Source organism: Colossoma macropomum, unplaced genomic scaffold (genome assembly GCF_904425465.1).
Source record: "Colossoma macropomum unplaced genomic scaffold, Colossoma_macropomum, whole genome shotgun sequence".
Taxonomy (NCBI): Eukaryota; Metazoa; Chordata; class Actinopteri; order Characiformes; family Serrasalmidae; genus Colossoma; species Colossoma macropomum.
Window position 1 is genome coordinate 29,666,732 of NW_023494807.1, and position 16,499 is coordinate 29,683,230.

The window sequence follows — 16,499 nt, forward strand, 5'->3', positions numbered from 1 at the left end:
AAATGATAAGTATTCTTAGATGATGGCAAGAATGATGATGATTTTTATTATTTATTTGACTGGGACAATTCAGATAAATATTGTTGTATAAAATGCAACAGATGTAATGCATGTAAGCACTCAAACTATGGGTAATTTGCAGTGGTGGACAGTAACTAAGTAAATGTAATTTGTTGCTGTACTTAAGTAGTTTTTTTTCATGTATCTGTACTTTACTGAAGTTTTTCCATTTTGGGCGACTTTTTACTTTCACTTCACTACATTTCAAGGTCAAATATCTCACTTTTTACTCCACTACATTTTGTGAAATCCATCGTTCCTTTTGTCTTATGTGTGTATAAAAATGTAACATTTAAAAACTAAAGAAGAGTGAAGCAGCACACCAGTCAGGGCTCACCACACACTTTGTTTTGATCTTGTTTTGACCTGTTGGACATACCGACCCAGTGCAAGCAGACAGTTCAACGTCAGTGCAGCAGCGTAAAATTTTGGGAGAGTCTATTCAACATAAGTGATGAACTAACCTAACTTTGTGTAAATAGACCACAGTATAGAAATATGTACACATATGCAGTTGTGACTGACGTGTCTTTATTCTGAATTCATACAAACACTTTTCATTTTATAGTAAATTAGTTTTGGCTAGTTTATGTTTATGAACAGAGACCTACAGATGCAGTTTAGTAAAGGAAGCTCATTTGTGAATCTGAGTTTAAAGTTTTTATTCAACTTAAACTTGTAACTAAGTTCAAATAAATCTTAAACTGAAACTTTGCTTGTTTGTAAAAAGTGATTTCAGAGCCACTCAGTTCTTCCTGATGGAAACTGTTTGCCTTCAGTGTTCAACTGTTTGCTTATGATAATTTTAATAACCATCAGCGTTACTAATTAATGACATTCTATTAAAAGGCTGGTTTACCAAGAGAGACACTGGAGTTAAGTGTTAATGAGTTAATGAAGCAGAGTCTTGTTACAAAAATGATAACAGGACATTAGAGTCATTATTAATCTTTTAGTACTTTCACTTTCGATTCCATTTTAAGGCAGATACTTTTGTACTTTTACTCAAGTGGAGGTCTAAAGGGAGGAACTTCTACTTTTACTGCAGTAATATTTTACCTTGGGTATCTCTACTTTAACTCAAGTACATGGTTTGTGTACTTCGTCCACCACTGGTGATTTGCAGCCCAGTCTCTGGTTAGAGTCCTGGGGTCACTAAAGGTCAAGCTGAGTACAAGATGGAGCAGACTTTTAAGTAGGAATGCATCTGCATTCAGCCAGGCCAGCTTCAGTGAGCTAATTAGTTAGCTAAGATGGTAACTGTAATATAAGCTGGCAAATTTAAAATGCAACTTTCAAATATTAAATATCAACTTTGAGAACAATCGCTTTGTCTGGCCTGCTAGAACCAGTATAGCTGGTAACCAGCAAATACCAGCATATGTTGTGTTTTGGATGCTGGTTTAGCGGTGCACTGTAGCTTTAAGGCGCGGCCACGCCCACTAATCGACTGATGTCTGACGTCGCCGTGAGTACAATTCACATCCCTGGGTGGGACTTCGAACTTCTGCGTTTCGTAGGGGTGTGTGAGGTTAGGTCAGATAACAGTTCTCGTAGTTATGAGTTATGAAAAGTGATCGATAGCGAGTCGCCGACGGGAGGATCAATACTGTTGATCTCACTGAGGAAAAAGTCAAACCCGGCGCGGTTAGGACTGGCGTTAACTTTTGCGTGAGTGACGGAATGAAGTTAAAAGTGACATACGCAGTGCTGAGCCCGTGTTTTAATAGCCGACAAGCCGGACAGTGACTGTTTATGTCTGGTAATTTAGCCGAAAGGTTCCGGTTTCTGTTCAGGGAGTGTGGACGAGGTGGGCGCGACGTTCCCCGCTTTCGAAAGAAGTGGACTCATCCGCGCCGCCCAGAGCCAATCAGGCTTCGCCACTGCCTCCCGCGTGCCGAAGCCCTTAAAGAAACAGGCCGAGTGAGACTCGGAGGTCTGACAGACTTGCTTTCCTTTTTGTTTGTTTTATACGAAATAGGCACACAGAGCTTATCAGACCTGGCTTGTTTAGTCGGATTAGCTTCCTGGCCAGCTATCCAGCGGTCATGACTGCAGATTGGAGGAGTTTGTGTTGAGAAAGAGCGCCTTTCGCCGCTATGGGGACGCAGAGGAACGGCTTCACTAAGAGGGAGAGCTGCGTGCTCTCAGTGGATGTGGGCACAACGTCCATCAGGTGTCATGTGTATGATAAGAAAGCCAATATCAGAGGATCCTGCACCAAAAAGGTAACCTTACACCATTACTGACAACACAGAGCATAGAGAGTGAGATTAATATCCGTCATTGATCACCCTGGGGGAAACGCTTCATGTGACAGCTCTCAAATTTCCCCCCTAAAACTCTCACCAGACCTTAGTAATAGAAAATGAACCTAAAGGGGAACTCCACTAACTTTTCAACATTTTTCAAAAGGAAATGATTCACTATGCCTAATTTAGTGGCTGAGGTGTGAGCAGAGTGATTCAGAGTGGTCTGGTGTGAAACGGTTGATTGTAGAGACTCAGATTTCTTTACAGTGGTGGTGATAGGAACCAGGGGTCACTATGTCTACAGCACAACACAGCCATTTCATGTACTACCCGAAACCACCAGTGAACCTACACGTGTCTTCTGAGTTGTTAAAGAGGGTAAAATAGTGACAAGTCTGTAAAAATAGTTTTTTTTTCTGGAGACTAGTTCTCTCTACAGTGCACTGCATGTACCCCTCCATCATGAATTGATTTAAAAATATATGTTTTAGGACCAAAATATTCTCAAAACTATCATAAAACAGTGTCTCAGACATCAGGCAGTGAATTCATAACCATTTCATGTAGTAACTTTCTGTGAGGGGGCTTTTAGAGGTGGACGTCTGGTTCCTATCACCACCACTGTGAACGGTTCTGACTCTGTAAGTTTCTCTAGAACGGAGCGTTTCACACCAAACCACTCTGCATGACTCTGTTTACATTTTAACCACTTAATTATGCAGAAAATTTAAAAAAATGGGTGGAATTCTCCTTCAAATTCTGCAGCTGTTGCATTGTTGTGGCTGAGAGTTTCTCCTGTTTTAGTAGTGTGAGGATTGAAGACTGACAGTTATATCAGTCAATATGAAAAATATGTAAGTAATACATAAGGATGGGCGATATGGGGAAAAATAGTATATCACGATACTTAAGGGAACATGATACGCGATACGTATCAGAACATTTTGTAGCTAGTCATGTACATTTAAAACTGGCATTAAAAACTATGAGCTAGGAATAATTGAATTGTAGTGTTCTTTAAGCACTGACTGTATACAAGGTATATTCAGAAATGCATATTGTGTATCACAATAACACAATTTGCCACAATAACGCTAAAATATAACCATATTGCCCTTATCTAATTATGAATATAATATTCCATGATTATTATTATATGATATTATCGATTATCATTATTATTATAGTGAATTTTCAGATCAGTCAGGCCCTAATGGGGAAGGTATACACTTTTGTTTTTATTTTATTGATCTTACACATGTTTTCATTGCTGTTTGAGTGACTTGTGCGCTGTTCCAGCTGTCCCTGCTGTACCCCGAGCCGGGCCGGGTGGAGATGGATCCTGAGGAGCTGTGGCAGGGATTTGTTACGGTGGTGAAAGGAGCTGTACAAGGTTAGAATACTGTATACGTTCATCCTGCATTACTGGCACAGCAGCTTCACATTAGACTTGTATACTTATACAACACTGGTATGCCAGGAAGTGAATGGATGTAGACGTATGAGCGCCCAAATTCCATGCATTTATTGATTTTCTTAGTGTAAATATGTTAGCATATCCTCTGCAGAGACACACTTCTGCACATTTTAGTGCACAGTTACTGTTTGTTTGCTGAATTTAACGTAGAATTAGAAAAATAAAACATAAAATGTGGTCTGTTCAAAAGTTATGGCGCAGTTGAAGTTGTGTTTTTTTTCTCAGTAATAAGCAGTGATTGAGCACTAAAATTTGCAGGTAAATGCCATGTTTAAGTTTCTTCCCACAAGAGGGAACTGTCACCGTCACTGTCGTGTCAAAGTGCTAAAACTTCCATGCTATGCAAGAAAATCAACTAGTTTTAAACTCTGAATAAATAAAAAAGTAAACATAAACACCAATAATACAGCTTCAAGAACTCAGATTTGGTTCCTGACTTCCCGCTGCTCTCTGGCTGTTGCAAGGACTTGTTCAATTCCGTCAGCTAATATAATTTAATGAGGGATTGATTAGATAAAGCAGGTATTGGAAGGTAACTGTAAATGCTGGACTTCCTAGAGCAGAGATTTGCAATGGTTAAACAAACACATTTACCTATATAAAATCACTACAAAGGCTACTACCAGGCTGAAGTGGCACTAATCTGCTTTTTTGCCCTAATGTGACTCAGATCTGATGTTTTCAGGGCTGTGTGGACACAAATCTGATCTTTTCAAATCTGACCTGACCCACTTTCATATGTGGTCTTAGATCGGATACGTATCCTATTCGTGGCCATGCAACCTTAATGTGATGCTCAGATCAGAATTCATGTGCTTTTTTCCCACTGTTCGTGCGCCATCATTCAGCGTTACCATGGCAGCAGCGCCGAACAGAAGTTAAAGCCTGTAAACGGTGGAAAAGCAGCTCATCTCACCTTTTTCTCCTTCGTCTCGCTCTAATAATGAAGCTGAGAGCTGATCAGAGTTAATTATCTTCTCAGCGAAGCTCGTTCTGCTCGTTAGTTTGTGCTGACGATGCACGTGATTCATTCACAGAATGTTACTGAGTAGGATGAGCTCATGAGGGTCATTTCAGGATGCCGGTTCATCTCATTAATGACAGATTTGAGTCACTTACCTAAACGAGTGTGAACCATCGTGTCAGAGAAAGAGATCTGAGAAAATCATATTTAAGCAGTGAGGCTTGTAATGTGAACATAGCCTTACTGTATAAATATATTTTGTCCAGTTGTACACAAGTACAGTATACAGTTTGAGCACCTCTGGTCAGATACTAGCTTGAGTGCGTAGTTTCTATTTATTTGCTGAGTTGAACTTATTGGGGGGGAGAAATTAAAAAAAAAAAACTTTTGCACGTCACCTTTTATCTTTTATTTCTTTCTCCTAAAATGTTAAATTCAGCAGAGAAACATGAATTGTGCATTAAAACATGAAGTGTGTTCTCTGTAGAGGATGTGTGAATTTATTTAGAAAATTAACAACAACACCGAATTTGACCTGGGGTGCACAAACTTTTGCACAAGACTGTGTTTATTCTAATATTGATGTTTTTTTTCTGAAAGAATGCACTCTTACAGTCCAGATGAACAGCTTCACAGATGATTTTCTGAGTACTGTGTGTTTTTTCTGTTTGTGCTCTGAAAGTCTTTTTCTCTCGTTCCTTTAGATTCAGGCTTACAGATGTGCCAGATGGAAGCTCTCGGGATCTCCACTCAGAGAGCCACTTTCACCACCTGGGACAGGTAAGAGCACATATGAGGTGAATTAAAGTAGTAGCGCACTGTGGGGCTGTGAGTTACAGAGATTTTCCCACTGTTACTATGTGAGTAAAATCACTGTAGCACAGCGTAAAGTTACTCATGTGAATTGCTGCTGTTACAAAACAGCCACAAAATAAATGATAATACACCACTTTTCAATAATCAATTAATTACAAATAATATTCACAACATAAACAATTTTTTTATCACAAAATGTAATTGCAGTTGTGAACTCTGACTATTAGAGCTAGGCCTTCAATTTGGACCATAAATGTCAAAACGCGGTCATAATCACCTCTACAATAATGTTTATTTCTGCTAGCGCCTCTATGGGATTCTATTAGTATGTTAGGGCCAAACTAGCTGTGACTCACATTGACATTTTTCAGCCATTCTAGATTGAAGGGGGAGTCCACCGGTTTTTGTATACCTTGCCTATGGGGCCTGACTGATATGGAAATTTAGTGATTTCAAGGGGTTAAAAAAATGACTATAATAATAATAACGATAGTCAATAATGTCATATAACATTAATGATGTAATTTTTATGTTTATAATTAGAGATGAGCAATATCATTATCGTTATTGTCACAAATTGTGTTATTGTGATTCACAGTATGCGTTTCTGAATATATCTTGTGTACAGTCAGTGCTTAAAGAACACTGACCAACTACATTACATTATGTTACATTAAAAAGCAAATATAATTATTCCTAGTTCATAGTTTTTAATGCCAGTTTCAAATGTGACATGACTAGCTACATGATGTCCTGATGCGTATCATGTTCCTTTAAGTATCGTGATATACCATTATTTCCATAACGCCCATCCTTATTTATTATATTATATATTATATTAGATATATAATTTTTCATATTGACTAATATAACTGTCAGTCTTCAATCCTCACACTTTTTAAAATCAAACAGCAGAAACTCTCAGCCAGAGCAATGTAATAGCTGCAGAATATAAAGGGGAATTCCACTAATTTTTCAAAGTTTCTGCTTAATTAAGTGGTTAAGATGCAAACAGAGTCGTTCAGAGCGGTTTGGTGTGAAACGCTCCGTTCTAGAGAAACTTACTGAATCAGAACTGTTCACAGTGGTGGTGATAGGAACCAGACGTCCACCTCTAAAAGCTCCCTCACAGAAATTTATTACGTGAAATGGTTATGAATTCACTGCCTGATGTCTGAGACTCTGTTTTACAATAGATTTGTGTAAGTTTCAGCTTAAAATATATTTAAATACATTTATTTTAAATACCTCATGGTGGAAGTGTACATGCGGGGCATTGTAAGGCAAAATAGTCCCAAAAAAAAAAGTTATTTTTGTTCAGATTTAGGACTATTTTGCCATCATAACACTACATATAAAGCTCATAAAGAATGTCGGTTCACTGGTGGTTTTGGATAATAAATAAAATGTCTATATTTGTGTTGTAGTCATGGCGACCCCTGGTTCCTATCACCACCTCTGTAGTGAAGTCAAGGTTTATTACAACGGACATTGTTGCAAAGCAGCTTTACAGAAGAATCCAAGCCCAAGCCAGTGGCGACAGTGGCAATAAAGCTCCCTAAGAGCAAGAGGAAGAAACCTTGAGAGGAACCAAGACTCAAAAGGGGAACCCATCCTTCTCTGGTCAACACCAGATAGCAAACAATAACAATAGAGCATTATGAACAGAGAGTAGTTTTAACATTAGTGTAAAATATTACAATTAGCTGGACTAACTGCAGCTCGTTAAGACTTTTGCTGGAACATCCAGACAGCAGTGCACTACAGTAGTCCAGCCTTGAGGTAATAAATGCATGAACAAGCTTTTCTGCATCCGGAGATGCAGGAAAGCTATTCTAGTAATATTGGTTATATGTGCATCGAAGGACAGATCGGGATCAATCGTGACACCAAGGTTTTTTTTTTTTTTTACAAATGTACCTGATGCAGCTGAGAAACTTCTTTCTAGGAGCTAAGCTTGTTTCTAGCAGCAATTGGGCCAAGAAGAAGAACCTGTTTTGTCTGAGTTAAGCAGGAGGAAGTTACTTGACATTCAGTCTTTTATGTCTTTTATACAGTCCTCAATCTTGTTAAGTTGAAGTTTATCATCTGGTTTAGCTGTTGTATATAACTGTGTGTCATTGGCGTAGCAGTGGAAATTGATCCCATGTTTACCAATAATGATACCCAGTGGTGGCATATAGAATGTTAATAATAGAGGCCCTAAAACAGAGCCTTGTGGAACACCATACTTTACTTTTGTAAGAACAGATGAGTGAGGTAAGATCTAAACCAGTAAAGAGCTGTTCCTTTTACTCCCACAAGGACTAACAGGAATAGCTCTTCTTGTCAGTGAAATCTGATAATAGAGATTTCAGTGTAAAGAAATCTGAGTCTCTACAATCAACCATTTCACACCAAAATCCACTGAATGACACTGAATGTTTACATCTCAGACCCTGAATTATGCCCAAGCTCAGAAAAATCCTTGGAACTCCTCTTTAAATACAGACATGTGAATGTTTTTAAGACGCCAAATATGAACATCCGTGTTAATAGCAAGCTAACGCTCCTTCACACTGATTATTACTGTATACATCATTTAATTTAAAGCCAAAAGTGCCACACTGAACAAAGCTTGCTGTTTTGTTTAGGGTATTTTTGTCTGCTTACGTGACTTATGATGTCAGTTTAGTGCTCACATTTAGCAATATTCATATCAATAACCCACTCGTAAATCAGAGGATCACGTTGATTTATCAGTCTACTCAGGCTTAGGAGAGATCAGTTACACTGAGATTAATAACTGATCACATTGATTTATCAGTCTACTCAGGCTTTAGCAGAGCATATATAATGTGAATAATAGAGGTCCTAAAACAGAGCCTTGTGGAACACCATACTGTACTTTTGTAAGAACAGATGATTCACCATTTACAATCACAAACTGACAGCGGTCAGTGAGGTAAGATCTAAACCAGTAAGAGCTGTTCCTTTTACTCCCACAAGGACTAACAGGAATAGCTCTTCTAAAGAAATCTGAGTCTCTACAATCAACCATTTCACACCAAACCACACTCAGTGACTCTGTTTACAACTCAGACTGTGAATTACATCCGTGTTAATAGCAAGCTAACGCTCCTTCACACTGATTATTACTGTATACATCATTTAATGTAAAGCAAAAACTGCCAAACTGGACAAAACTTGCGGTTTTGTTTTGGGTATTTTTGTGTACTTATGATGTCAGTTTAGTGCGTAGCAGTGTTGGCTCACATTTAGCAATATTCATATCAGTAACTCGCTCGTAAATCAGAGGATGCAGCGACATTCAGAGGAAGAACGGGTGCAATAGCAGCCATTCTTAAAAATCCCATTCATTTTTGCCATTGAGAAATCTAGATTAGGCCCAGAGTTTGTAATGCGGGGGTGAGTTTTGGGTCTGAGAGTCTGTGTTGTGGTCTGCAGGCACACGGGAAAGACGTTTCATAACTTCATCAGCTGGCAGGACCTGAGGGCGGCTGAGATGGTCAGATCCTGGAACAGTTCCTGCACCATGAAGGTGAGCACACTTTTCTTTTAGTACCAGAAAGTCATTCTAATGACAATAAAAGGAACACCGCTGCATCTGTAGTGCACAGTTATCCCCAAATTTGAAAAAAGAACAGAAAACTCACTCAAGCAGGACTGTTTATTATATAATATCACATATTATGTTTATTATGTAATAACACATATTATAACATAGCAGGTGATATCACGTAGTAATATATATATAACACATCATATCACGTATGTAATAATACATGATATCACATGGCACATGTAAAAACACTATTTAAACTATGCATCATTTCACACACTGAGCTGCACTGATTCTAATTAAACAGGACTAATTATGCTTTTATTATCAAACATGCAGTTAAAGTGTTTTTAAGTACTGATGATATCCACCATATGTTCCGAAAAGCATATTGTGATATTGTGATAAATAATTCATAGTAGATACTGAATACATAGTAAATACTGAATAATTCATAGTAGATACTGAATAATTCATAGTAGATACGCCATAATTCATAGTGGATACTCCATAATTCATAGTAGATACTCAATAATTCATACTGAATAATTCATAGTAGATACTCAATAATTCATAGTAGATGCTGAATAATTCATACTGAATAAATAGTAAATACTAAATAATTCATAGCAGATACTGAATAATTCATAGTAGATACTGAATACATAGTAAATACTGAATAATTCATAGTAGATACTGAATAATTCATAGTAGATACTCAATAATTCATACTGAATAATTAGTAGATACTCCATAATTCATAGTAGATACTCAATAATTCATACTGAATAATTCATAGTAGGTACTGAATAATTCATAGCAGATACTGAATAATTCATAGTAGATACTGAATACATAGTAAATACTGAATAATTCATAGTAGATACTCAATAATTCATAGTAGATACTCAATAATTCATACTGAATAATTAGTAGATACTCCATAATTCATAGTAGATACTCAATAATTCATACTGAATAATTCATAGTAGATACTGAATAATTCATAGTAGATACTGAATAATTCAGAATGGGTTCTGAGTAATTCATAGGTGGAATCAATGAAAACATTTTATCACAGTTTCATTTGACAGCACTTCATCACACCGGTCTGTCCGCTTTCACTGCTTGGCAGTTGCTTGAAGGAAATAACAGTTTTGTTGCAACAGCCACTTCCTCTAAATATAAAGACCAGTACTGATCTGAACTGACTGGAATTCAGGCCTGCGGCTGGTGGTGGAGTGTTTTAGGGTGAAATTCCTCTCAGAAGGTGAACAGCACTGACTCTGTTGGCAACACTGCCTTCAGTTTGTTCTGTAATCTGGCGGGTCGCAGAGCTCAGTCTGGATTATTACAGAACTCTGCTAAGCAAAAAAACAATTACATAAGACAAGAAATCACCCAGTAATAGACCTTTCATTGTGAAACTGGTCTGTCTATCATATAGTAGCAGTGATAGGGGTGTGTTGTTTTTAATATATTAGAGCCGAAGTTCTACTGACTGAGGAAAACAGGGCTAAACTACAGGAGCAACAAAACACTCCTGATTTCGCCAAGTGCTTTTTATAAAACATCCATGTTTCATGCTTAATTTTTTTCTAAAAGCTGAAAGACCAAAACCATTAATTTTTGGTTCCTACATACAAGTACATACATATATGTAATACATATCGAATATCACACACACACGCATCATCTGAACCGCTTATCCTTCTGGGTCGCGGTGGGGTGCTGAAGCCTATCCCAGCTGTCATTTGGGCAGAGGGCAGGATACACATACATATACAGGTTGCCAGTCCATCGCAGGGCAGACAGACAGGCAGACGGACAGACACATATGGAATATGTGGAATATTATTAGTGTTATTATTATTATTATTATTGCATATTTATTTAACATACATGATATAGTAAATTTGAAAAAAATATGTATATTATCCAATTGCATGTTATCTTGATTTTCTTGTGAAAACAAGTTATCACATCATCTACAGAGAGCACACTTAAATATGGCATTAAACAAGAGGAAAAAACTAAAACATAAAGTATATAATAGAAAATGTGCCGTGACCTTTGCACAGAAAAAGTTGATTTTTTGTGTTAAACTCAGCGTATAAACAGTACTTAAACATATGCAGAAGTGTGTTCTCTGTGGACGATGTATTAACTTTAAAAAAAAAAAAAAAATTCAAAATAAACAAAAATGTAATTTGACCAGGGGTGCCCAAACTTTTGCATATGACTTCATATAATAAGTATCAGACATTATTATCATTACATATAGATGCTTGTGTTTCGTTGCTGTAGGACAAAAACCTTGTGAAGGATAAAAAATCTGAAGTTTGTTTAATAAGATTTTATCCAAACGAATTTGGAGCAGTTCTGTTGGTCACTTCATCATCACACTTTCACACAGTGTAAAGCTCGCCTGTTGTTGACACAATATGTTGAAAAATGATAAAAATAGAGAGAGTAGGTTTGATGTATGAGTGACCCCGGGTGCTGATAAGTGATAAAAACGAGCTGTGTTTGTGTGTGACAGGCTGTTCATGGAGTGATGAAGATGCTGCACTTCCTGACCCGTCAGAAGCGCTTTTTGGCCGCCAGCCTGGTCGTGTTCACCCCTCAGCACGTCTCGCTGCGGCTGGCCTGGGCGCTACGCAACATCCCTCAGGTACCGCAGGACAGATCAGAGACCGGACGCGTGGTTTTCCGATGTATAATCTGCTGCAGAGACGAGATAAACTGTGATTTATGCTGCAGCTGAAAAGTGCTGTACCTGCGTTACTGTATCTGATAACAACACGTCATCTTCACCACACCTGCATCGTTCAGCAGTAACAACCACCACTATTGTGGTCGTCATACGTCATAATTTTAGATAACATTTACAACGGTTACTAACTGTGTTGGCTGCAGTTGCTAAGGAACAACAGGGGCTGCTTTACTCTGAGCTGCTGGAACTACTTTTTTGTGTTTTATGTTAGAAACTTGTATTTAAAGTCCCTGTTAACGTGGTTTCAAATGTTGAAATTTTGTTCTAATGCTAACAAAATTAGCATTTACCAGTGTTACATTCAAGAAATCTTTGAAAATTGATACCATTTAATGGTAGATACATGCTTACTTCTTTACTATTAAAACAAAAATTTAAATAAAACCATGCTGACAGGGACTTTAAGTACAAGTTTTAATAGTAAAGGTATACCATGAAATAAATTTTATCTGTGTTTTATTAAAGAACTGTATATAAATTAATACGATTTATGGTAGATACATACTTATTCCTTTGCATTTCTTTACTATTAAAACAAAAATACTGTGTTAAAGAAATACACATTAATGCAATTGAATGGTGTGTAAATACTCCTGAGCTGCTGCTCAGAGCTGTGTGGGCGTGTCAGATCGCATAATGATTGACAGTGGCGTCTCCCTGGCAAAGTACACAACCATGTCAGTGTTGACCGACGCTACCAGTCAGTCTTCAGCCGTACACGTTTGAGAGGAAGGGCAAGGAAATAGACCACTTTGCTCTTCTCGACCGCTCTCTATATGATAAGTAAAAAAGTGCAAAAACTGATTATTTAAAATTCTTGCATAATTAAATGGTTAAAATGTGAACAGAGTCGTTCAGAGTGGTTTGGTGTGAAACGCTCTGTTCTGGAGAAACTTGCCGAGTCAGAACTGTTCACAGTGGTGGTGATAGGAACCAGACGTCCACCTCTAAAAGCTCCCTCACAGAAAGTTACTACATGAAATGGTTATGAATTCACTGCCTGATGTCTGAGACACTGTTTATGATAGATTTGATTAGATTTTGGCTTTAAAATCCTTTCTTGGTGGAGGGATACATGCTGAGGCAAAATAGTTCCCAAAGAAAACTTATTATTTCAGATTTTCCACTATTTTCCCATCATCAACATTCCATATAAACTCAGAAGACTCGTGTAGGTTCACTGGTGGTTTTAGATAGTAAATAAAATGCCTATATTTGTGTTGTAGTCATGGTGACCCCTGGTTTCTATCACCACCACTGTAAAGACATCTGAACCATTTCACACCAAACCACTCTGAATGACTCTGTGTGTTAGGGTGAATAATAAAATCACGGCAGGGATGATCTTCACCGCAACGCACCACCTCCTGTTTTACTGCTTAGAAATAAAGTCCAATAATAATCACACCATTTCAAATTCTCTTTCTCTCTGCAGCTTCGGCAGGCTGTCGATGAAGAAACCTGTCTTTTTGGGACCATAGACACTTGGCTGCTTTATAAACTCACAAAAGGTAAATTAGCTTCACTGCTGTTTGTCTGGACCTGCAGCTGTACCTGCTGCATTACTAAATTGTGGTAAAGCAGTAAAAGAGTAAAAAACGTAGAAGTCTCTGTTTGTGAAATTGTTACCTTTCATACAACCGTGCAGGTTGATAAGTGTTCCACTCATGTTTACTCTAAGCCACTACTAAATATCAAAGGACAGGTTCACCAATTTTTCAAATTTTCTGCATAACTCAGTGTGTGAGCTGTAAACAGAGTGATTCAGAGTGGTTTGGTGTGAAATGGTTCAGATGTCTTTACAGTGGTGGTGATAGGAACCAGGGGTCGCCATGACTACAACACAAATATAGACATTTTATTTACTATCCAGAACCACCAGTGAACCTACACGAGTCTTCTGAGTTTATATGGAATGTTGATGATGGTGTAAAAAAAAAAAAAAATTATTTTGGGACTATTTTGCCTCACATGCCCTGTATGTACATCTCAGACATCAGGCAGTGAATTCATAACCATTTCATGTAGTAACTTTCTGTGAGGGAGCTTTTAGAGGTGGACGTCTGGTTCCTATCACCATCACTGTGAACAACTCTGACTCTGTAAGTCTCTCTAGAACAGAGCGTTTCACACCAAACCGCTCTGAATGACTCTGTTTACACCTTTACTTTTTATAATGCAGAAATTTTGAAAAAACTGGTGCAATTCCCTTTTAATTATAGCACCTAAGCCTAGAATTAAACCTTAAAATCATTTGTCTGGGCGACAACTCATGCTTACAAAAACAGCATAAATCATTAGAATAAGTGCAAAGTATTTATTTTTTATTTAACAAAGTAGTTTGTTATGAGACGTAGTTGACTTTTTGGACAATTGAAGAACACAGGTCAGGCCATGGACTGAGAATAGTCCACCAACCAAAAATATCCAGCCAACAGTGTCCTGTGGGCAGCGTCCTGTGACCACTGATGAAGGACTAGAGGATGAGTGGACTGTGTCCTGTCACTGTCCACTCTTAGACACTCCTACCTTGTCAGTCCACCTTGTAGATGTAAAGTCAGAGACGATAGCTCATCTGCTGCTGCACAGTTTGTGTTGGTCATCCTCTAGTCTTTCATTAGTGGACACAGGACGCTGTTGGCTGGATATTTTAGGTTGGTGAACTATTCTCAGTCCAGCAGTGACACTGAGGTGTTTTAAAAACTCCAGCAGGACTGCTGTGTCTGATTCACTCAGACCAGCGCAACACACACTAACACACCACCACCACGTCAGTGTTACTGCAGTGCTGAGAATGATCCACCACCCAAATAGTACCTGCTCTGTGATGGTCCATGGGGGTCCTGACCACTGAAGAACAGGGTAAAGGGGGGCTAACAAAGTATGCAGAGAAACAGATGGACTACAGTCTGTAACTGTAGAACTACAAAGTGCACCTATATAGTAAGTGGAGCTGATAAAATGGACAATGAGCGTAGAAACAAGGAGGTGGTCATAATGTTATGCCTGATCGGTGTATAATGGTGTTTAATGTATTGATTTGTGTGTCTCTGCAGGTTCTGTTCATGCTACAGATTACTCTAACGCCAGCTCGACGGCAATATTTGATTCATATCAGGTAACTCAAAGGGTTTATATTCTATACTGTATTGTTTGTTATTGCAGATTAACTGACCCTTATTAGTCCCACAACGGGGAAATTTCACCTCTGCATTTTAACCCATCCGTGCAGTGAAACACCACATACACACTAGTGAACACACACGCTAGGGGGCAGTGAGCACACTTGCCCGGAGCGGTGGGCAGCCCTATCCGCAGCGCCCGGGGAGCAGTTGGGGGTTGGGTGTCTTGCTCAAGGGCACTTCAGTCACGTGCTGTCGGCTCGAACCGGTGACCTTCCGGCTGGTTCCCTAACCTCCAGCCCACGACTGCCCCCACATAGTGTAGTCCACAGTAATGAGTGGCAACCTCTGGATCTGATTGAGAGCTGATGTAGTCATAGTTTAATGGATGTCTTAGAGCAACGTAAACAGAAACTTTACCCACAACCTGCAGCAGTGAGGAGCGTTTATCTGAATGTCTGCAGTGTGGAACTGTTTTACGGTGGAAAATGAACTGTAATATCTGCAGCTCCAGGGTTTCCACAGTGTTTGAGCCGAGTTTCTTCCAAATACTGGCATGTAAAATGTGAGCGAGAGGCAAGTGAGTAAGCTGTGCAGGTGTGTGGTCCGAACTCAGTGTGTGTGTGTGTGTGTGTGTGTGTGTGTGTTTCAGATGTGCTGGAGTGGGTTTCTGTGTTCTCTCCTTTCTCTACCTCTCTCTATCCTCCCCAGAGTGCACAACACCAGGTAAACCCACCATCTCCCTCCGATTCAGCCACTCACTACACAGTGCAGAATGCTTTATTAATCCTCACTTTCTCTCTTTTAGCCACAATTTCGGCTCGTCTGATCCCTCCATCTTTGGGGTTCCTATTCCAATCATGTCACTTGTGAGTATTTATTTATTTATTTATTTATTTATTTATTTATTTGGACCCTAACAGTTCATGTAAGAATGTGTACATGAAGCTGAGAAGAAAAATACACACACAGCATCAGCACAGAGCTCATTTATAATGGACTTAAACCACTGGAGGGATTTTATTCTAATTTTCAGTTTCCAACTGAAAGTTTAAGGTCAGTTATGCTCGCAGTATGATTTTATGGTGGCTCTGATTGTGTAGATGGCCGATCAGCAGGCGGCGATGTTCGGGGAGTGCTGCTTTGACACAGGCGACGTTAAAATCACCATGGGAACGGGCACCTTCATGGACATCAACACAGGAAACAAACCGCACACCTCAGTGGCCGGTACACGTTCCAAACACCCAAACACAGAGAAACACTGTTCGCTCAGAAACACAGTACAGTAAATACAGTAAATGAAGTTCATTCACCACCACATCCCACTTAAACTAGACTATAAACATGAACTACATATAAATATAAATATAAATATAAATGTAAATCAGTTATGTTAAATTAAAATCAACCTCTATTAAAATTAAGCTATGTGGTCAATAGTTGCAAATAACAGCATTGTATATAAAT

The 16,499-nt window shown here is 38.6% G+C and overlaps 1 protein-coding gene across 1 annotated transcript in view; it reads left to right on the top strand.

The window, feature by feature from the left end:
• Positions 1-1,564: 1,564 nt before the first annotated feature.
• The window catches only part of gk5 (glycerol kinase 5), a 23,944-nt gene continuing 9,009 nt past the window's right edge, over positions 1,565-16,499 (top strand). Inside the window, exons 1-10 of the mRNA XM_036555819.1 lie at positions 1,565-2,288; positions 3,612-3,705; positions 5,458-5,533; positions 9,017-9,110; positions 11,674-11,805; positions 13,343-13,418; positions 14,964-15,025; positions 15,682-15,755; positions 15,838-15,898; positions 16,133-16,259. Of these exons, the coding sequence (XP_036411712.1) occupies positions 2,160-2,288; positions 3,612-3,705; positions 5,458-5,533; positions 9,017-9,110; positions 11,674-11,805; positions 13,343-13,418; positions 14,964-15,025; positions 15,682-15,755; positions 15,838-15,898; positions 16,133-16,259 (925 nt within the window). The 5' untranslated portion in view covers positions 1,565-2,159. The remainder of the gene's footprint in view (positions 2,289-3,611; positions 3,706-5,457; positions 5,534-9,016; positions 9,111-11,673; positions 11,806-13,342; positions 13,419-14,963; positions 15,026-15,681; positions 15,756-15,837; positions 15,899-16,132; positions 16,260-16,499) is intronic.